This window comes from Cryptomeria japonica, chromosome 4 (genome assembly GCF_030272615.1).
Source record: "Cryptomeria japonica chromosome 4, Sugi_1.0, whole genome shotgun sequence".
Lineage (NCBI taxonomy): Eukaryota > Viridiplantae > Streptophyta > Pinopsida > Cupressales > Cupressaceae > Cryptomeria > Cryptomeria japonica.
The window spans coordinates 422,185,391-422,208,743 of record NC_081408.1 but is presented as its reverse complement, the minus strand read 5'-3'; the positions used below and the strand labels follow the sequence as shown (position 1 = coordinate 422,208,743).

The 23,353-nt window shown below is 36.7% G+C and overlaps 1 protein-coding gene across 3 annotated transcripts in view; it reads left to right on the top strand.

Annotated features, from left to right (window-relative positions):
- Nucleotides 1–12,416, top strand: part of LOC131030756 (light-mediated development protein DET1) — a 211,882-nt gene extending 199,466 nt beyond the window's left edge. For all 3 annotated transcript variants that reach the window (XM_057961679.2, XM_057961670.2, XM_057961684.2), the window contains one exon: nt 12,051–12,416. In XM_057961679.2, coding sequence (XP_057817662.1) covers nt 12,051–12,196 — 146 coding nt within the window. In that variant the 3' untranslated portion in view covers nt 12,197–12,416. The remainder of the gene's footprint in view (nt 1–12,050) is intronic.
- The last annotated feature ends 10,937 nt before the right edge of the window (nt 12,417–23,353 follow it).

Sequence of the window (23,353 nt, the reverse complement as noted above, 5' to 3'; positions counted from 1 at the left end):
CTCTTTTCCCAACTCTCCTAGCATCTTAACCTTTAACCTGAGCATCAGTGATTAGGCTCCCAAAGCCATTTGCAGGAAAAGCAAAGAGTTTGTCTTCTTAATTCATTCTTTCTGCCTTCTTGATTTCTTGCACTGGAAGAATCCTAGTCTTTTACTTTTACTTTCTCCTAAACTGAAAAAAGAGCACTCAACCTCTCAGGATGCTCACCCAATTTTATTAACATCTCATCACATCTTTGATAACTTTGTTTCATTTCTAACAAGCACTCTAACATGTGTTTATTAAAATGTTTTCATCTTTCTCACTGAAATGAGTAATCCCCACCTGTAACTGACTGGAAGCAATTTTGAAATAAACCTTTGCTGATAACCCCCAGGCTAGCTGGATGCATAGCTTTGGTACCACTACAGTAACCCCAACTGGATTTAACCCAAAATTTTCAACCTTTGTGATATGTAAAGAGCAATGTATGGTTTTATTTAAATGCTTTTGATAGTTTTCTGAATGTTGTTGCAGTTTGGACATGAAATGAAATATATGACTTGCTATGCAACATATATATGATTTCCAAGTAAGCAAATAGCCACTGTATTCTTTTGTAAATGAGTAGCAAATTAGAGAAATGTAACAAAGATCAATCAAGTAAAACTGACCTTGAACAATGGAGTATTTCTATTTGCACGATTCTGAAGTAACATACATTAATGGCTGATGCAAGTACTGAAAAATGTACAGCAGATGATATAAATCCAAACTCACAGATCATAAGCAACAACAATGCATAGTGAGTAATGTTGAATTTCATTACAATACTAGGATCACAAGAAGACGACCATGCACAGTAATCATAGGGTGTGCTCGATTAACCACGGGCAATGATTCAGATCATTGTTGCCCTCCCAACCATAGACGATATATACAGCTATCGTCTCCCCCTGAGCACAAAATTATCTCTCTCTATATATATATCAAATATGAACAGCAAGATGCTTTTACAATGAAAGTACAAAGGCCAATGTGAATCGCTTCACTCCTTGAAGCTATATGCTCAGATCAATTTACAATGCACAGCTGTGTATGCAGTCCTCACTGCATTAACATATCTAATCTATGAAGAATGTGTTCGATCAGCCATGGAAGAATACAATCTGCCAAGTAGTGTATTCGCTATCCCAAGGAATGATTTCGCTGATGATAATTTAATTCGATCTGAGATATATGAAAGTCGATCTGCTATGGAAGTCAATCTGCTGTGGATGATGAACGAACTTGCTGATGATAAACACGAACGGCATATAGGAAATCTTCCACACGATTGGAGTATGTTCCAAAAATTTACCAAATGAAAGAGGTAGCATCCCTCTTATACACGCCACAGTGACTCTTCATGAAGAGTCGGCTTCTTCAAGGGCAACGTGATCCTTCATCAAGGGGTGGCAGACAATATCAATAAGGAGACGTGTCTAACCATGTGTAACGGGTGTGTGTCTTAACCGATGCTTAGTTAAGGACTTAAAAACTGAGATACCGGTTCTTGGGAAAAAAGGCTGGGTCCGGGTCTTGGTTCTTGCCCGGTCTTGGTCTGAGCTTGGTTCTCCTTGGGTTCCACCCGGGCCCTACCCAGGTGGAACCCAGGGAGAACTAAGGCCCGTGGGTTCCCAAAAACAAGGCCCACGGGTCATAAAAGTCAAAAAAACAATTAAAAAACAACTATGTATCATTGTATGAGAAAGCTACATTGTATGTTTCATATTTGTATGTTTGAATATATATAATTTTGATGTTTGAACATATATATAATATATGACATATGTATATATATAATTAAAATATATATGTGTGTGTGCATGGACGTACCCATACCGGTACCCAAGAATTTTTTTTTGCTGAATCTGCAAATCCGTACCCGAATTGGTAACTTAGCTTAAAAACAAAACCGCTTCATAATGTATATTACCCGCTTTCTCTAGAGTATACACGGGTTCATGATTGTCTAAGGCCGATAGGCCAATTAGACAATCATGTTTGCTATGTCGGCCAAGGGAAGGATCCGACCATAGCTATAACTTCAACACTCCCTCTTAGCTAGGGAGGAATCCTTCTAGATGTTTGTAAGTCACATCACCTCATTGTGATGACTAACACAATGACTACACTCATGTGTATGAAAGAAACTTATCATCTCATTGTGATAGCATATCACCTCATCATGATGTTTGACCGCAATTTCTAATCCCATATGTGGAAAGGAAAGATATCACCTCACCGTGATATAAACCATCATGGCTTCTCCCATGGATGGTGAAGAATAGATATCACCTCACCGTGATATCAACCATCATGGCTTATCCAGAGATATCACCTCACGTGATATCCACCATTATGGCTTATATATAGATATCTCCTCACGTAATATCCACCATTATGGCTTATCCATAGATATCACCTCACGTGATATCCACCATTATGGCTTATCCATAGATATCACCTCACGAGATATCAACCGTTATTGTGAGATCGTCACCTCACAATGATATTCACCATGGCTCATTCAGAGGGTAAACATACAAGTACAAGAAGATCACCACGGACTCTCTCACATGGTGTTGTCATGGTGTCACACACATGACATCCACCATGAACCATATCAGAGGGTGAAGATGAGGGCTTACACCTCAAGTCTCTCTCAAGGAGAAATGCATTAACAAGAGTTTACAATTTAAACATCTTTTGAAGATAAGAATACATTAGTATATATATAAACAAATATAAACAAATCAATGAAGTTGAGACTCCATCTCGGCTAGGGCTTCACTCTCCACCATACCAAGCTTACCTCGAAAGTATACAAACTTTACTCTAGAGAGAGGCTTGGTGAGAATGTTTGTTGTTTGCTCATCAGTACTAATGTATCTCAACTGTATAGCATTCCTTTCCACCATGTCTCTAACATAGTGATACTTGATCTCCACATGCTTCGTTCTGTCATGAAATACAGGATTGACAGAAAGCTTTACACAACTTCGATTATCACAATGGATAATTGTAGGTTCTAAGGATTGTTCAAACAATCCTGCAAGAAGCTTCCAAAGCCACACTGCTTCTCGTGCTCCCACACATGCTGCAATATACTTGGCTTCTGTGGAGCTCAATGCTACTGAAGACTATTATTTGTTGCACCAAGAAATCATAGCTGAACCCAAACTGAAACAACCAACGGTGCTCTTCCGATCAATGACACATCCTACGCAATCGGAATCAGTATATCCATGCAGCTTCAAGTTCATATCAGAAGAATATCTCAGGCCATAGCCAACTGTGCCACGTAAGTACCTTAGCACATGCTTTGCTGCAACCCATTGAATTTGTCTCGGTTCACACATGAACTGACTGAGAGTACTCACTGAAAAGCAGATATGTGGTCTAGTGTTGACCAAATACATCAGTGATCTAATCAATTGAAAATACATAGTGGGATCTACCAGATCTGAATTGGAAGTTGACTCAGTCAACTTCTCCAGATTATATATCCATCAGCGTAGACATGGACTTACAGTCCATCATGCCAAATCTCTTCAGGATGACTATAGTGTACTTCCCCCGACTCAAGATCTCATGCGGTCTCTACCAAACTTCCAGTCCCAGGAAGTAGTGCATAAGGCCAAGATCTCAAATTTAGAAGCTAACTCCCTCTGACACCAAGTGATGAGCTTCTCTGCCCCAACGAGGAATAAGTCATCAACATGAAGGACCAAAATCATTGCATTTCTATCAACCACCTTTATGTTTACACCATCATTCATGGTGAATCCCATGCTCACCGAGTATTCATCTATCCAGGAATATCACAACCTAGGTGACAACATAAAACCTTCCAGCCTGATCACTAGAGAAACCATCTCGACATGGTCCACTCCCTCTGAACAAATATGACCAAGATCCTCAGAAGTCAATTGAACTAGATCCTCTAGCTGCTCCCTCTGTCACAGAAGCACACCCTGCTCACATGCTCCCAATTATGGAAGACATATTGCTACAAGAGACTCCCATGTCTCTGAGTATCTCAACTCATAACATCATCTGGCATGATCCACACATGGCTGAATATGTTGGATTCAAGACCACCTTGGACCTATTGTCACAGCTCGGCAAGGAACTCTTGACACTCCTATCAAATGCACAACTTTTGTAAGTGCACTCGTGCTCTTAGAAAGATCTGTAGCCATCTTTCTCAAGACAGGCACGGCGGCAAGTTTTCGATGGCATAGCTGTCATAAGTAGATATCAACACTTGGGTTGAGCGTCCCAACAAGCTGTATAGGCCTCCCTCTCGAATCATCAATCTCATAAAATCAAGCCCTACACAAATGCCTTGGCAAGATTCCTAATGCATCGTACTTCTTTTCTTGCAAAACCCATTCCGAGGGCCAAGGAAAAGAACAAGAGCATAACGAGGCAAATAACTCTTATAGTACATATAGGAATACAAATAAGAGGCTGACTACGACAAGCAAAAAAACTCGAGATAATAATCAAGATAAATACTTATCTCATTATCCAAGCTCCATTTAGCTTTGGATAAACTTGCAACCCTTGCAAGTAGTATAGAAGCAGGCCAGCCTTAACTACTAAGGTCTTCAAGTGTCCCATGCAATCACACATACACTTGGCCATACACTTGTAATAATTTGTTGTTAAACATAGCTCATAACAAAACAATGATAATGATAAATTAGGTGTCTTAAATAGTATGTAATCATAGCTAAGGGCTACAGGACTCAACCTTACACATGGGCAGTTCTAGTCTCATGAACAGGAAGGCAACCAGTAGTCCAATTCATACAATAGACAAATAACATGAGCATAAGCAATGCACCGTATACTATCAGATAGATGTGGTAGTGGAGAGAAGACTTATCTGATCAGTTTGGTCCCTATCATCCAATGAAGGTCCTGATCTCGTATTTCAATCGCCATTGACAGATGCAGATTTGCAAAGTTTCCAAGGCTGAAGATAAAAATGTCACTTCTATGAAGAGAATCATCAAAGTCTTGCTGGAAAGAAGTGGCCCCAACTTCCTTCTCATTATTCTTGGCATTGTCCTCAATTATAACCTGTATCCAAGAATCTCTCTCTACTCAATCTAAAGATGAACTTTATCCCCTATCATATCATTCCACTCTTAAGCTCAAGCTCCTCCTCAAGACAGAGGGGATGCATTAACTATGGCAATGGCTCTTCAAGAACCTGCTTTGATACCATGTTGAATTTCATTACAATACTAGGATCACAAGAAGATGACCATGCACAGTAATCATAGGGTGTGCTCGATTAACCACGAGCAATGATTCAGATCATTGTTGCCCTCCCAACCATAGACGATATATATGACTATCGTCTCCCCCGAGCACGAAATTATCTCTCTCTCTATATATATATATTAAATATGAACAGCAAGATGCTTTTACAATGGTCAAGTACAAAGGCCAATGTGAATCGCTTCACTCCTTGAAGCTATATGCTCAGATCAATTTACAATGCACAGCTGTGTATGCAGTCCGCACTGCATTAACGTATCTAACCTATGAAGAATGTGTTCGATCAGCCAAGGAAGATTACGATCTGCCAAGTAGTGTATTCGCTCTCCCAAGGAATGATTTCGCTGATGATAATTTAATTCGATCTGAGATATATGAAAGTCGATCTACTGTGGATGATGAACGAACTTGCTGATGATAAAAACGAATGGCATGTAGGAAATCTTCCACACGATTGGAGTATGTTCCAAAAATTTACCAAATAAAAGAGGTAGCATCCCTCTTATACACGCCACGGTGACTCTTCATGAAGAGTCGGCTTCTTCAAGGGCAACTTGTGTTGTTTGTAACTAGGGTTATGGGTTCGGATTGCCTTAAGGCAACATCCGAACCCCTTTAGGTCCGGGCCCTATCCTAGGGTAACGTGACCCTAACATATGCCCAGCCCAATATCCACGTTATGCTATATACACGCCACCAAATATATTGGCGCCAAAACTCAAGGAGGCCGACTTACAATTAAGGATTAAAGATGCGTATAAATAAAGACATTTTGCAAGTCAATAATCACCAATTCATTCAGCAAGCAAATGTGAAAATAGCTCTACTATTAAGGTGCGATTTCATAAGGGAGAAAGCGAATTCAACCAGACTTGTGCGAATTTGTTCAAGAGGACATAGGTGGTGTTGTACAAACTTGGAGAACTTAGAAAGAGCAGATCTGCTGTGCAAAAGGATCAGATCTGACAGAGAAGCTAAGTATTGTATTTGTACATTTAAGAGGAGAATATATAATCTGACCTGTGGGTCTTTCATGTTGGGTTTTTCCTTTTTGGAGGTTTTCCCAGGGTATGTGTGTTTGTCTACTGATTATTTACTTTCTGATTTTACTGAATGTTAACTTATTTGTGACAAACCTAATCACAATCTAGGGCATAATTAAAAGATATAAGTTTGATTAACAAACCTAGGGTATAAAATTACATGGTATCAGAGCTAAGGTTTCTCTAACATCTGATTTCTAGCAAATCAATTGTTGCATATAGCTGCTGTTTGTTTCCAGACTAAAATGTCAGGTTTGAAGGCTGAAGATAGACTTGAGGGAGCCATTGATTTTGCTGCTTGGAAAGTTCGTATTCTATTGATCCTTGAAGAGAATGATCTGCTGAAATTTGTAGAAGAAGAAAGTCTGTCTCCTCCAGAAGATGTTGAAGAGCTGAAACAGTTCAAGAAAGATTCCCTCAAGGCTAGAAGAATCATAATTGAGTCTGTCAAGAATCATCTTGTCACTGTCATATCAAAGTTTGTATCTGCCAGGGAAATGATCAAACACTTGGAAGGGATGTATGAGGTCAACAACCTCAGCAGGGCTCTTGCTCTAAGACAGCAACTTCTTCACATGAAAATGAAAGAAGAAGACTCAATCATAGCCTACTTCATGAAGATAAATGAACTAAAGGACAAGCTAAGCACTCTTGATTGCCAAATCTCGGATAAAGATCTTGTTATGATTGCATTAAATGGTCTACCTGATGAATGGGAACCATTCATTCGTAGCATTGGTGGAAGAGCCGGCTGTCCCAACTTTGAACGTCTTCAATCTGATTGCATCGAAGAGGAATCTCGAATTGAGGTAAGAGGAAAACTCAAGAACTCTCACAAAGATAATCATGTTCTCTTGGCTAAATCTAGGAAAGGTGGACATTGGAAGAAAGAAAAGAGAAGCAAAGACTTTAGATCCTCATCCTATGATCCAAGGAAAAAGTCAAGAGATTCCTCTCACATTCGTTGCTTCAGATGTGATAAGTATGGTCACTATGCCAAAGATTGTCAGAATGACCCAAAGGAAGGGGAAGCCAACTTAAATGAAGTTGCCGAACAAAGTGAAGATTATCTTCTTATCTCTGCTCTATCCAGCAATGTTCCTATGGACAGCAATACGTGGATACTTGATAGTGGTGCCTCCAGACACATCTCAGGATTTCGTGAGCATCTCTCAGATTTGATTGAAAAAGACACCAACCTTCATGTAGTAATCGGTGATGATGCTCGATACTCGGTAAAAGGTTCTGGCACTACTTCCTTAACTCTAGATTCTAGTATTTCCTTACAACTCTGTGATATTCGCTTTGTACCTGGTATTAAACGAAATCTGATTTCCATTTCTACCTTAGAAGATAAGGGGTTGCAAATAGCATTTTCTGAAGGGAAAGGACTCGCTTGGTCTAAGAAATCTAATTTCAAATCTGCTCATATTATTGGAAATAGATTTGATAGTTTATATAAGCTTGCAGCTAACCCAATCCAAGCTCTCATTCATGAGACCCTTGAATCATGCGAACTATGGCATAGAAGATTGGGTCACTTACACTTCCAAGCTCTTCCCACTCTCGGTAAAATGGTTAAAGGTATGCTTAAACTCAGTTTATCTCATGATGATGCTTGTAAAGGTTGTGCAATGGGTAAAAATATAAAGAATCCCTTTCATAAAAGCGATAGTAGGGCTAAAGAAAGGTTAGAATTTATTCATTCAGATTTATGTGGTCCTATGTCTGTAGTATCCCCTAGCAGTTTCCTATATTATGTTATCTTCATAGATGATTTTTCTAGAAAAACATGGATCTAGTTTCTTAAATCTAAAGAGTCTGAAGAAGTCCTAAACAGATTTAAAGAATTCAAAGCCTTAGTTGAAAATACTACAGGAAATCGAATTAAATGTTTGAGATCTGACAATGGAGGTGCATACACCTCAAGTAGTTTCTATGACTTTTGTGTTAAAGCGGGAATTAAGAGGGAGTTTTGCGTTCCCTACAATCCTTAGCAAAATGGAGTTGCTGAAAGAAAGAACAGGACCATTGTTGAAGTTGCAAGGGCCATGATCCATGATCAAGACCTACAACCTTTTCTATGGGCGGAAGCATCCAAAACAACAGTTTACATTCAGAATAGATGTCCTCATCGTGCCCTAAAGGATGTGACTCTTGAAGAAGCCTTTACTGGAATCAAACCTGACATCAGTCACTTAAGGATCCTCGGGAGTCCAGTGTATGTTCATGTACCTAAAGAAAAACGAACCAAGTTGGATCCATCTGGAAAGAAAGGCATCTTAGTGGGTTACAGTGAATCTTCCAAAGCCTTCAGGATCTACATTCCGAGTCAAAGGTATGTTGAGGTAAGCAGAGATGTAACTTTTGAAGAAGATATTGCTTTCAAAAGATCTAAAGGTTCATTAACCATCAATAATGATATGATGATTGAAAATCAAGATTCAATAGTTAATGCTAACCCTGAGACTCAGGAGGAGTCTACTGATCTTCCAGATCAGGAAGTTCAGAATGACCCATCAGAACCTATGCACTCTACCGATATACCTCAAGATATTGTGGTCCCCAAGAAGAGACCACTTTGGGTTAGAAACACGATTCAAGATGCTGAAGGATTTGCTGCTCCCAGAGGAACCTTTAGAGATTGCAAGAGATTCCAAAATCACGCCAACTACATCTCTGTGATGTGCAATATCATTGAGTCTGAACCTTACAATGTCAAAGAAGCTATGTCTCATCATACTTGGAAACTAGCCATGGATGAAGAGTATGGGTCTATCATCAAAAATGATGTCTGGGACATTGTACCCAGACCCAAAGGTAAGTCTGTTGTTTCCTCTAAATGGTTGTTTAAATTTAAACATAATGCTGATGGTAGTATTGAAAAATATAAAGCTAGGTTTGTAGCTCGTGGCTTTTCTCAAAAGGAAGGAATAGATTATGAAGAAACCTTTGCCCCTGTTGCTAGATATACTTCTATTAGATCTATAATAGCTATTGCTGCAGCCAAAGGTTGGGAGCTGCACCAAATGGACGTTAAGATAGCATTCCTCAATGGAGTTATTGAAGAAGAAGTCTATATTGAGCAACCAGAAGGTTATGTAATTCATAAAAGAGATTCTCATGTTTGCAGGTTGAAGAAAGCCTTATATGGACTCAAACAAGCTCCTCGTGCTTGGTATGAAAGAATTGATAAATACTTACTAAGCTTAGGATTTTGCAAGAATGATGCTGATGCTAATATTTACTTTCTGATTTTACTGAATGTTAACTTATTTGTGACAAACCTAATCACAATCTAGAGCATAATTAAAAGATATAAGTCTGATTAACAAACCTAGGGTATAAAATTACAACTTGATCCTTCATTAAGGGGTGGCGGACACAATATCATTGAGGAGACGTGTCTAACCATGGGTGACGGGTGTGTGTCTTAACCGATGCTTAGTTAGGGACTTAAAAACAAAACCGCTTCATAATGTATATTACCCGCTTTCTCTAGAGTATACACAGGTTCATGATTGTCTAAGGCCGATAGGCCAATTAGACAGTCATGTTTGCTATGTCGGCCAACGGAAGGATCCGACCATAGCTATAACTTCAACAAGTAATACAGGAAAGGAGCCAAACAACATACTCAATGCCATCATGTTTCCACATGGTTTTTATTCCATTATTTGTGTCCAGGAAAATGTCTCAGACCTCCAATATACCTTTATGCAAGGGTCTCATGCTAAAAGACAGGCCACTCTAGTGATGAAAGAATCAACAACAAGCTACTCACAATATCATACTTAAGCGAACTCACCAATATTCAGTACCAGCAGAAACCACAGGCTTTAATCCATATTTGGTGCCATGATGTAATGGCCAAGAGATAGGGCCTCATATACAGAGAAGTGTCCACAATTCCAAGAGGAGGCTCACATTCTGATAAGAAGTTCAAAACAGCAAAGCACCTCCTATCAGCAGCAGCAAATAATTAAATGGCCCACAGATCGACCAAAGTATTCCCACGCATCCAAGTAGGAGCTCACAAAGCTCACATTCGCCAGGTATATGCTCCATGAATGGCTAAAAAGAGATCACAAGTTACAAAGAATGACAAACGGCCTCCAAAAAACCTCCCAATACTTCTGCTAGTGCCACAAAGAAAGATTTTAACACAACCCTAATACTTTTCACGCGACCAGCAAGGTTCCATCCGACTTCCAAGGACCTGGCAAGCTTCAGCTACAACAGAGAAAAAACACGACCTTGTGGAAATGAGAAGCTCTACTATTCCAAACACCAAGATATTAAATTATTTCATACACCCAGCAAGATATTTCAAGCTTAAGTGGGCCAATACTTTTACTTTGTACGCCAAATTAAAAAAAAAATCCGTAATAAAAATCACCTATTTTCATAGACTTGTAATAATAAAGTCAAATCCAACATCATAAAAATTGCTCCCAATGACGTCAAATATAATATTGCAAAGAATACCAAAATGTTATTAAGGTTTTAAACCTCCTTACTCTACAAATTTATCTTAGAATGAGACTGAACAAATTTCGAAAACCTTAACAAACTAAACTTGATCATATACTTGATTCTCATCTTCCCAGTTTGACAGTAGAAGTAAAACAAAAAGGGAGCGTAGAAATAAAATTTAATCATTTGTAGGCTATATAGAATTCCATCATCTGTATATATTTTCAAATCCACATAATCCCTCCTAGGTTTCGGCTCAAGGATATAACAAAACTGTTTATTCTATGTCCAACATTATACTTATAGAGCATACCCTTTCTATCATGAATAGAAGAGCTTCATTTGCTCTCTGTTGCCTCTATTGAACATGCAATGGCACTTCCGCCTTATCTCTATTTGTATTTCTATTACATGTTTTAGATAAATGATGAATCACATGCTATATAGGCCAGATCTGTCTCTTAGTCTGTGGATTGTGTCCGTGCAACACCAAGGCTCAGAATGAATATTTTTTTAAGAAAGTATGCTGGTACGTTCATCATTTCTTGCATAAGCATTATAGGGTAAGGTAGCCTTACACATCTACTAGTTCTATATATCATGGTTCTATGGACAATCATTTGGCTATAATCTAATCTGATCGTATAGGTTTTATGTGTTGAATCAACAAATAATCTGTGTTTATTCTTGCTTGGCAATACTGAGATACTATGTTTATCATATGGGTCATTATAGATATGATGATATTAGAACAATTGGAAAAAATGGGTACTAGTAGGTTTTTGAAGTCCATTCTCTAGAAGTTTTTAGTGTGTATACTTGTTGAATATTTTTATTATTTGTGTTTCTCATTATTGTTATAAAAAATTCTTTTGGAGTATAGACTTTCTAGATGTCAGTTCAAGATGAAGCATTTTTACGAGGGTAGTTAATTTGGAAAACTTAACAGGTTTTGACATGTGTCTTAGTTAATGAGCATGATCATCATTTATTAATATTTAACTCCAAGATTCTAATCAGTACATGTAAACTTATTCAGTTGATTAAAAGATTTACTTATCAGGTTTGGAAAGTAGTTTTTCTATTTTTTAATTTTTTTGAGGGGAATGGAGCTATTTATGCTAGTGCAAATCATTGAATGCTTGAATTTTAAAGCTTTTTGGGTTTCACCATGGCCTTTCTTACTCAGTTGTCTTAACACTGCTGGACAGGTTTGGAAGTTGGTGGCAGTGATGGACGGGCAAAAAGAGTTGTGTCTTTCCTTTTCCACCCAGTTTTCCCCTTTGCATTATCAATTCAGCAATCAATTACACAGCCATCAGTGATCACAGTGGTGAATATTCATTTGCGACGATAGCCAGTTTGACCTCAAAGATTGTTTCTTAGGGCATTTCCTTCTCGACACAGAAATCTGGAATGCATGACTGTGTGACGTCCTCAGGTTTTTTGGCAGGAACGTCATCACCTGCCGTTGTGTTATATTTGGGAACAGTTCTCTTTATCCTTGTAACAATGATCATGGATATGGAATGGAACCGATATAGCATATTTGAAATATATAGATGGCAGTTTTTTCATTTGCTATCTTAGTTCCCAGATTCTTAATTCCAGGTTTTATTCTTGATCTTTCTCCTCGGGTGACATTTTGACAGAATCTATTTTGAAAGCCTTCGTCATTACTTTAACTTCTTCTTATTAAATGCTTTTAAGATGATAAAGAAACTCTGTTTCAAGATTTGTGCAAATTATTGCTTTATCATCATGAAGTTGATTGAATTTAGTTGAGTAGAAGCTTTTTTTCGTAATATAGATTTAAATTCAAGGATCCGAGGTTAGTGGAATTTCTGAAGAGTTACAAGTAGTGGAAAGAGAGAAGGGAGTTGACCAAGCAGATTTTATGATAAGAAGGGAAATAATTATTTTTTAAAATAACGAGCATAGGAGAAGTTTAGGGGAAGAGTGATTTGTCAAGAAGGATAAGAGCATTCACCCTTCGCATCCAAGAACAAAAGTAAGTTGATGCAATAGTTTAATTGCTTGTAAAATATTGCGGCAATATGATAATGGCCACTCGATGTTGCAAAGTAATGCTTCTCACCATAAAAGAGGCATGCTTGATATATTATAAAAGGTGCTAGCCTTTTGTTTTCTGGCAGACTTGTCATTTATTTACTATTCTAGGTAAAGAGTGTTCTGGGACGAAGCAGAGTACAATAAAGGCAGGGTTGAAGGTGGGAATGTCTGACTGTGCGTTGAACCAGGTTTGATTAAAAGCAGCATAAGTGTGAACCATCTGTACTCGTCGCAAGTTTAGCAGCCACAAATTGACAGGATTTTAATTTATTTGGCAGCAGTTGCAAGTATCAGTGTATTTATGTATCTATAAATGTCCAAGTTTGTTTGACCATCTGTGATTCTAGAAGTTGAACCTATTGTAAGGTCCGATTATTTACATGGTTTAACGTTTGATCTCTTATTGTTCAGGTGTACATCCATATGTAACTCCAAATTCCATTGTTTTGGGAGGAAATATGCAAATATCTGCTTTCAATATAAGTTTAATTGAAATGTACGAAAATGAATAATATTAATCATAGTTTTCGTGATTGCAAACTCAGCAAACCCAAATTTGACTCCATTAAATCATACGAAATTCTTTAAAAGAACATAAATTTCATGCAGAATACAGTTCGTATGATACATAGAATGTTAAGGAAGTGTTTTCTATTAAATCTGAATTAGAAAAGATTGCAATGCTCCATTAAAATGGACTACAGCATTTCATAATGACATGAATTTCACGATAATGGGAAATCATATATATATATCTTGGCGATGGATTTTGGTGCGCACTACTGCTTGATTTAGAAAGTTTGTTATTGTCTTATTAATAGGACATGTAACCTATCCCTAAGGAACAAATTCTACTTTATCGCTCAAACATAATTTTATAGGTAAAAATAATAAATATATTTATTTATGGCTCTTCAATTTTGCTAATATGTGATACATATTCCTAACATTCTTCTCATCATGTACAAAAAATTGTATGTGAACTAGAACACACAGTTCAACATACTTACAAATAATTGATGAATGTGGAAACATTCACAATTCATGAAGAAACCCCTATATGAATGTATTGTGACACATACTAAAGCTTATACATATACTTGACAAATCATGTACACTCAACTATTATCATAGGACACTCTAGATGTGAATAGGGGGACACTCATCTATTTGCAACAAACAATAGCAAGAATGACCTCACTATGCTTCTTCAATGTGAATAACCTCATTTGACACATGAATATGGACACAACTAATTGTTGAATGCTACAAATATGGACAAATAGGGGCACACTTAATTGTATATGTTTACTCAAATTTAGCCTTGTTGATCTTTACTACACTTTGTGAATAAGCAAACTCAACTATTCACGAGTATGGTGTGATCCTCCTCTTGACTTATATAGTTGTCCTCATTCGATATGGGTCTTATTGGAAACCTTTTGTTAAACTAAACACCACTAAAGTGATTACTTTAATCCTTGAGCTAATAGTGAAATCAAGATTGAAACTTATCCTTCATCCTATGTGATCCTCGAGCATCATGGGAAAGTTGTCTCATTTAGCAATATTTATTTTGATGGTCTTGAGGAGTAAAAAATGTTGCATGAAGCTCTTTCATAGTTTTAATCACTTTCCTTGGTACTTTTCATCTTAGTGGTAATATATATCCCCCACTAATCAAAAAGATTGTAAGGTTTTTAGGCTCTACTCAAAATGCACCCATGTACAAAACCAACCTTCAAAATAAGGGTTTAGGTGGATGACTTTAAATGCCTCTTAAAAGAAAATTCATTAAATATTCCAACTTGAACAAGTAAAAGCCTTTTCTAAGACACTTTTTAATTTAATATAGGGTAGTGAAATTTTGTTAGATATTACTTCCAAGTCAAACCTAACTATAATATCACATATATTAAAGCGATAATTATTTAAATTTATAACCCTTTAATAACCTTTATCTATAACACCATAATGTTATGATGCAATAAATATTTATAAGACTTGTATTCAATATCACCATCAACTATGATGTCATGCAATCCAATGTAGTGCCCCTCTTTGATTTACCATTTTGTTCATGCATCAATAAACTTGATTCGACTCTTATATGATGTTTTGATTCATGTTTATGACTCTATCTATATCTCAAATGCTTATTGATATAGGGTAGTGAAATTTTGTTAGATATTACTTCCAAGTCAAACCTAACTATAATATCACATATATTAAAGCGATAATTATTTAAATTTATAACCCTTTAATAACCTTTATCTATAACACCATAATGTTATGATGCAATAAATATTTATAAGACTTGTATTCAATATCACCATCAACTATGATGTCATGCAATCCAATGTAGTGCCCCTCTTTGATTTACCATTTTGTTCATGCATCAATAAACTTGATTCGACTCTTATATGATGTTTTGATTCATGTTTATGACTCTATCTATATCTCAAATGCTTATTGATATAGGGTAGTGAAATTTTGTTAGATATTACTTCCAAGTCAAACCTAACTATAATATCACATATATTAAAGCGATAATTATTTAAATTTATAACCCTTTAATAACCTTTATCTATAACACCATAATGTTATGATGCAATAAATATTTATAAGACTTGTATTCAATATCACCATCAACTATGATGTCATGCAATCCAATGTAGTGCCCCTCTTTGATTTACCATTTTGTTCATGCATCAATAAACTTGATTCGACTCTTATATGATGTTTTGATTCATGTTTATGACTCTATCTATATCTCAAATGCTTATTGATGATGCTAGACATTTATATGGACATTTGATACATGATGATTTATGTGGATGATGACATTTATCCTTGCTTATTATGATGATGGATTTACATTGATGGTTTATATGCACTTGCTATTCTAGATGGGTTATATTGATTATGAGATTATGATGGCATCTTGATTATGTTAACCATATTGGATGAGATAGTGCTAAGATGTATGCGATTGTCTTATTATTGTATTCGTGAGAAGGACGATGTCATACCACTCACTATGAGCATGATATGGCATTGCGATTCTCTATCACTTGCCTAATCAATTATGACATATTGTTGTATATGTTGTCTTGTGGTTATTTGTGGTTGCAGGATTGCGGGTACCAAACATTGACTCCACCTAGTTTCATAGGTTTGAACGTGTCTTTATCCCAATGGCAAGTTGTTGGAGATGGCATGAGTTCCCTCTACACACTCTAGACTTAAGTTGTCATCCTTGTTAGTTTATGTGCCTTAGTGTGAGTCACCATGTTAGCATCTTGAGTTGTGGAGGTATTGTGGTATTGAGTATTTGATTATTTAATTAATTAATAATTGTTTCATATAGTTTAAATAAATTAAATTAATGACTTATTGAGCAATTTATTATTATTGTTTGATTAATGTTTTATTGACTGATTAATATTTTTTTAGTACTTTGATATTTATTTAATTGATTTAATGTTTATTTGATATTTATTTATTGTTTAAATATTATTCTTATATTGGTTATGATTTTATATTTAATTGTGGCATTTATTTATAATTGTCCTTAATTTATCTATCATTGAGCTTTGATTTATTTTATTGGGTCTTGGTTTATTATTTAATAATTATTGGATAGCTATATTATTATTATGCCCAAATTGGGTGAATAAATATTATAAAGTTTACCTACCCCATTTTGCTATTGGTTAAAAGCTTTGGGTAAATTAAATATTATATTTGGGGGTATGGTAGGTAAGTAGTATAGTATTTTGGAATATTTTGATTGGCTGGAATTTCTCTATAGTTTTGAATGCATTTTATTTATTTGGATTTCCTATGCCATTACGGGGTTAGCCATTCTCGAATTGTTGCTGCATATTGAAGATTTATGGTTTGCTTTGGAGCTTGATTGGGTTTGATTGAAGGCTTATTGAAATTGGATTGCTCTTCATTGATTTTGCTTAACCATTATTTCTATTGTTCCAGGTCGGTTGATTTTTACTTCTGTGTGCATTTCATTTTCGAAAAAAGAATATATTTTCCATGCCTGTGTAAAACTTGTATGCTTGGAAAATTTGGGAGAAATATCATATGGTTTATTAGAATAAGTGTGTGTATATTTATATAGATATTGGGGGGCATTGTTATTTGTATTTAGTTTGGCTGTTCTGTTTTGCCTTGAACGACATTATGCTTTTCATTGTTGCAACTCCTTGAGAGTTGATTCTAGTTTGAGAAGTGTTGGAGTTGTAATGCTATTGAATGTATATTGAATTGGCAATGTGCGAATCTTGGAGTTTTGGTTGCATTTGTGTGAGTTTTGGTTTCCAGTGTAAGCCATGTTCATATTTTGGTGAGGTGATTTTCTATGCTTCAATTTCTAATGTGTCAATTGTAAGTCCTTTGGTATTTGGTTGTGTTCCTTCTGGCTCGATTTCGAGCCTTGTTATAAGTTTTGTGTAATATTTTGGGCAGTGTCAAAGTTTTTACTTTTGTTTTTATGAGTTTCTAGACACTGTTTCAAAAGCGCCACTTCTCGAGTCATATGTGCCATAGTATGTGTTAATCTATGTTGTATGCACCAAAGTATGGGTCAAAGGCGTTGCTTTCTGTGTCAAAGGCGCCACTGTATTTGTTAAAAGCGTCATTGTACCTGTCAAAAGCGCCAGAACAGATGTTAAATCCGTTGTTCTGGGCTTTACAGGCACTAGGGAATCTATCAAAAGCACTACAGAATCTGTTAAATGCGCTATTCTGCTCTGTTTTTATTTTTGAGGCTATTTTGATCTTTCGAGTCAGATTTTCTAAATTTTGTCTTGTACCAAAGGCTTCTTTTCAGTGCTATTTGTTGTCCTGAGTTGATTTATAAGTCTGAGCAATGTATTTGAGTATAACTTGGCTTCGACAAGTTGCATAGTGCATTTGTCATTGAGGTTGTCATCTTTGCTCCAACAAGTTGACGAGCCTTGTTGTTCAGAGTGATTTTATGTTAGCTCCAGCGAGATGGTTGAGCCTTGCTGTTGAGGATTTAATATTTTTTATGGTTGAATGAGATGGATTTATGCTTTACTATTGATATTTGTTATGTTGATCATTGTTGAGGCTCTTGATTTATTTGGTTGGCATTATGACATTAGCATTATTATTATGGTTATGTGGATTTTCCTATGATGTTGTTGTTGAGCCTCCTTATTGTTGCTTATGTTACCCTAAGGTCTTGGAACATGGATAGGGGGAGTGGGCTTTCATGTGATGATCGGGGGTTGTGAGAGATAGGCTACTAAGAGGTTCCTAGTAAGGATGCTTAGGTACTAGACCACCAGAGAACAATGAAAGTTTTCCTTAATTAATAAAGTGATAACATTAATAATTGATCAGATGGGTTGGGTAATTAAGATTCATCTAAACAAGATAATAATGGTTGATGTGAGCCCCAAGACTTAGTCTTAGGGAGGATGTTTTAGGATAAGTTTGGGAAGGTCATTGAGATGGCAAACTGAGCTCCCTTGAATCTCTCATAGGTTGAGATGGCTCACAGGGGCTTTTACTTAATGAACTTAGGTTATAGCACGTGCATTCATGGCATACTAAAGAATCCCCCTGTTTTCAAAAAATATTGCCCTAAACTCATTTTTGTCACCCCCTCCCAATACACAACTCAAATTAAAAACCCCCTATTTTCACCAGATAGGCAATATATTGCTTTGAATTTTTAGGATATTAAACCCCCCAATATGAATGCACATAGTATAATATTGCCTAGCCAGTGAAGCCCCCATGAGACGTGTGCATACCTAACCCCATTAGTTTCCTTGTCTTGAAAATATGGGTCCCTCTTTTTATTTTTTTGTAGCTTTGTTTTTTTTTAGTTTCTGCCTTGACACTTCGGAACTTCGGATCCCCGCAATCCTGAGGTGTCCTTTGCTTGTTTTTGAAGTCCTACCCCAAAACCTCGGAGTCCCTAGGTAGGCATTTGTCTCTTTTTTAAAGTCCTACCCCGGAACCCCGGAGCTCCGGAGTTCTGAGGTAGGTTTTTGTTTCTGGTGTTTGTCACAACCTTGGAACCCCGGGGTCCTGAAGTCGTGCCTTGTCTTTTTTTTTCGTTGAAGCCTCAGAAGTCCGGAGTCCCGAAATTTTGAGTTCTTCATGTTTTGTCGGTAGTCATTACAGAACCCCGTAGTCCCGAAATTGTGTTGTCTTTGCAACCCAGAGTCCCAAAGTTGCTTTGCTTGTTTTTCTTTGTCCACCTTGGCACCCCGGAACCCCGGAGTCTCGAGGTGCTTCTGCTTGTTCAGACCTCGGAACCCCGGATCCCCAGAGTCCCGAGGTCTCTTTGTGTTTTTTTTGGCTTTTTGAGTTTCAACTCGGGAGTCCGGAACCCCGGACTCCCAAGGTTGTGTTTAAGTCGACTGTACGGAAGGAAAAAGCAGGGGTATAAATAGAGAAAATGAACTCTTTTGAGCTCATTTGTGCATTCAAGTTTTTCGATTTCCTTGCTCTGCCTCCCGACTTCGCACCTCCGTATCGCCGAGTTTTCGAGGGATTTCTTCCATCAAGTTGGTGGATTTCTTTGCCCTCTGTGTTTTCTAGTTTAGATCTTTTAGTTTTTTAGCTTAGATTTTTTTATTTTTTATTTTCTCGTTTTGAGTGTTCGTTTTCTTCCCGCGTCCCTTAGGGTTTTTTCACACCCCGGAACTCAAGAGTTTCGGGCTCGGGTGTTGTTTTCACCTCGGAACCCTGAAACTCCGGAGTTCCAGGCTCGGTTGTTGTTTTCACCTCAAAACTCTGGAACCCCGGAGTCCCGAGCTTGATCTTTTTGGATTGTGCTTTCACCCCAGAGTTCTAGACCATCCCTTTTGACCACTTTATGAACTACACCTAACCTTGGAACCCCGGAGTTCCGAAGTTCTTTCCTCTTAGGCCATTATTTTAAACTCAGAAACCCAAAGTTCTGGAGCATCTTTAAGGCCATTATTTTAACTACCTCGGGACTTCGGGTCCTCGAAGTCCCGAATGAGCTGTGCACTTAGTCTACCTCGGAGGTCCAGGTTTATTGTTTTAGCCTTGTCTAACTCCGGAGTCTCGAGTTCCACTGTTTTGGTCCACCCTGGAACTTCGGAACCCTGAAGTTTCGGGTCATGTTTTTAGCCCATCTTCACCTTAGAACCCCGAAGTTCCGAGGTTAGTTGTTTGAGAAAGAGTTTTCCCACCCCGGAACCCCAAAGTTCCGAAGTGGGTAATATAATTGATATATTTTGTGTGTGAGGCTAATTTGTGGTTCTTTCTTGCAAATCAGAAAAATTAGATGGACCCAACTTCCAGCAAGAAACGCGAGGAATTGGATAGACTCCCCGCAACCATGAAGTACCATTATTAGGGGCAGGTTTATGTTTCAAAATTGGATGATCAAATCAAATGGGTAACTAATACAGAGGTAGGACATGTTGAATTAGAAGATATTGCAACACAATTGGATAAACCTAGACTAGAGGCTCCTTATCGGAGGATCAAGAGATCAGGGCTCGTAGAAGCAACTGTTTTTCCTCAATCCATCCAAGACCCTAAATTCATTATGACTGTGGCACACTTCTACAATGCAGACACTAGGAAGTGCATTGATTCTCAAGAAAGGACAATAATAGATTTATCTGCTGATATGTTGGGATATGTGTTCGGTATTCCTTCAAGAGAGGAAGAGATGTTGTTAACAACTGAGGAAGAGGTTGTTGAAGTATGGGATGGGGATGTTACTTTGAGCAAAAGACATATGAATGAAAATTGGCTCGAGGAGGAGAAGAAAATAGGATTAAAAGCCAATGACATCCTAAGGGCAGATTTCAAGGACCCACAATGTGACTTGATTATTATGTTGAGCAAGGCCTTCGGCAAGATAGATTGTCGTCACTTCCACCCATGGATGTTTCATTACATGACTACTGTTCTGGTTGGCAAGAAGTATTTCGATTGAGCTCAGATCTTATCTGATAATATACACAGGCAATTGGTAGATGTGCATAAGACGAAGAAATGTTTCTTCACTTCATATGTTGTCTAGGTAGCGGCTCGAGCAGGAAAATTTCCAGGGTTGCAGACAGAGGCCCATCTCGGAGATGAGGAAGGACAAAAGGTGTGGGAGTAGTACACCCAACTCCCTCTAGGCAACGCAAAGGCACATTACAAAAGAATAAATGATGCTTTCCTTTTCCTTGTCATCATCAAACTCATAGGTGATACAGGTTATAGAATAAGCCCAGAAGCAATGGCCATAATCATGGAATGGGCATGGTGGTTCATTCAGAACGAACGTTCCACGTATATTAGGGTCAGTGGATTCACAGGGAGTCCTATGCTGCTGCCAAGATAATGTAATGACTGCATTGTATCATTAGAATATGTCAGGCATATGCTTGGGTTGTAATCACTTTTGTCTTCAAAACATAAGACAGGTGTAGATTTTTCAGTTTCTATTGGTTATTTTTCTTGTTCCAAGATTCAGGTAGCAAAGACGGCAGAGCAAGAGTTACAGGATCTAAATTTAAAAGAGTTCAGTTATGCTAGAGAGTATTACAACTCATACGGAAAACTAAAACAAATAATGTCAAAGGCATATGAGGGACATAAGTCAAGATTGGAGGATTTTTTGGCCAACCTCCAAGACAGTTTTGAAGTCAGAGAGAAAAAGTATTCCAGGCTTTCAGTTCCGCAGGTAAGGAATTTTGAAATAGAGACCAATCTCCCTAAAGAGTTAAGGGAGGATGGTGATTTATTAGACCCTACATATAAGGAATAGGAAATTGATAAGAAGCCCCTCTCTCCAATCAGATGGTCGAGGCATAAAGAGGTGGATATTAATGGGTGACTTACAATAGTGGTTCCCACTTTTTTGCCACTTTTGACACTGAGATGAACATTTTTAAAATAATCTTCAACTTCCGAGAACTATAACTTTTAAACTATTAAAAATTTGAAGATGATGTAAATTAGTGATTTGTAGCATTTTGTTTGTAGATTCTATATACATTTTTTTCAAATTTTTTTGAAAGATTTTTTTTCAAATTTTCCATCTCCCTCGAAAAGTAGTTTTTTACAACAAACTACATTTTTTAAGAGTGATGTGCCTCCTGAAACGCATAACGTTTTTTCTATAAATGAAAAAAACTCAATTCTTTTGAATTTTGGTTTGTAACATCAATATCCAAGGCTTGCAATTGGTTTGATAGTGATATGTTCAATATTTTTCATTTTATAAAGTTTTGAAGTCCGACTAGTCATAATTCAGACATAGGTTTAAGTTTGAACACATAACTTGTTCTATATATATCGAAATTCAATTTATTTATTTTTGTTAGAAAGAAGACATCAATACCTGGGGCTTGCATATTTTTCAAAAAAAAATTGAATTAGTTTCCTATTTTTTCCAATGCGTTGAACAGAGAAGTTCATGTTCAGTGAAAAACCAATATTCCATAAAATTAAAAAAACAAGAACATAATAAATTCAAAATATAAAAAAATTATACTCATTGGAAAGCTTGCTCCAAGTACTACCATCTAATATTTTTGGGTTATCAAGATTATTTCATTCGTGCTTTGAACCAGAGCTCCGAAGTCATAAATTCTTCAGAATTCTGAAAAAATTTGGGAGAAACCTCTAACAGCATGGTTCGAATGAACACTAGTTCGCGTGAATTGGGTTCGCTCGAACCCCCACGCTTAATTGTTGCCCGTACTTTTTGGTAATGGTCAGGTTTGAACGAACCCGACCATTTTTAACTTTCGAGTTTCGTTCGAACCTAGGCTGACGCAAATTTATTTTTTTTTCATTTAAGGTGGAGTCATGTAAATGTCCATAATTTTTTTCATTTTTTATCACACAAATGATTAAAATAATTCGCATTTTTGGATGAGAGAAGACATTTGGAAATTATTTTGAGGGCAATAATTTGAAGATATTTGAAGGTTTTTTTAAAAGCATGGGGAACAAGAAGAGAAGGCAAAATAAGACTTCAAAGAATTATTCTCCCGAAACGGAAGAAAGATATCGAGAACAAAGAAGACAAAGATATTATGATGCAAGTATGTATTTTTATTTTTATTTCTATTTAATTTTATATGTATTACGTACCAAAAATAGTGTTTATTTGTTAGTATTAATTAGTTCAATATTTTTTATCTAATATTTTTAATTAAAATTAATTGGAAATAGTCTAGGATTAAAAATAATCTCGTTTTAATTAGAAAGCATAATTAATTTGAGATAATATGTGTATTTGCAAATTTCAAATTCCATTAACTTGTTTGTTGTGTAATTGCATTTTTCTCCTAGTATATAATTAAGTCCATTTATAATAGATAAAACCTATTAAGTAATAAAATTAATAAGACTTATGTCATAATTTAGGTTCTAACTTATATATATATTGAATATTTAA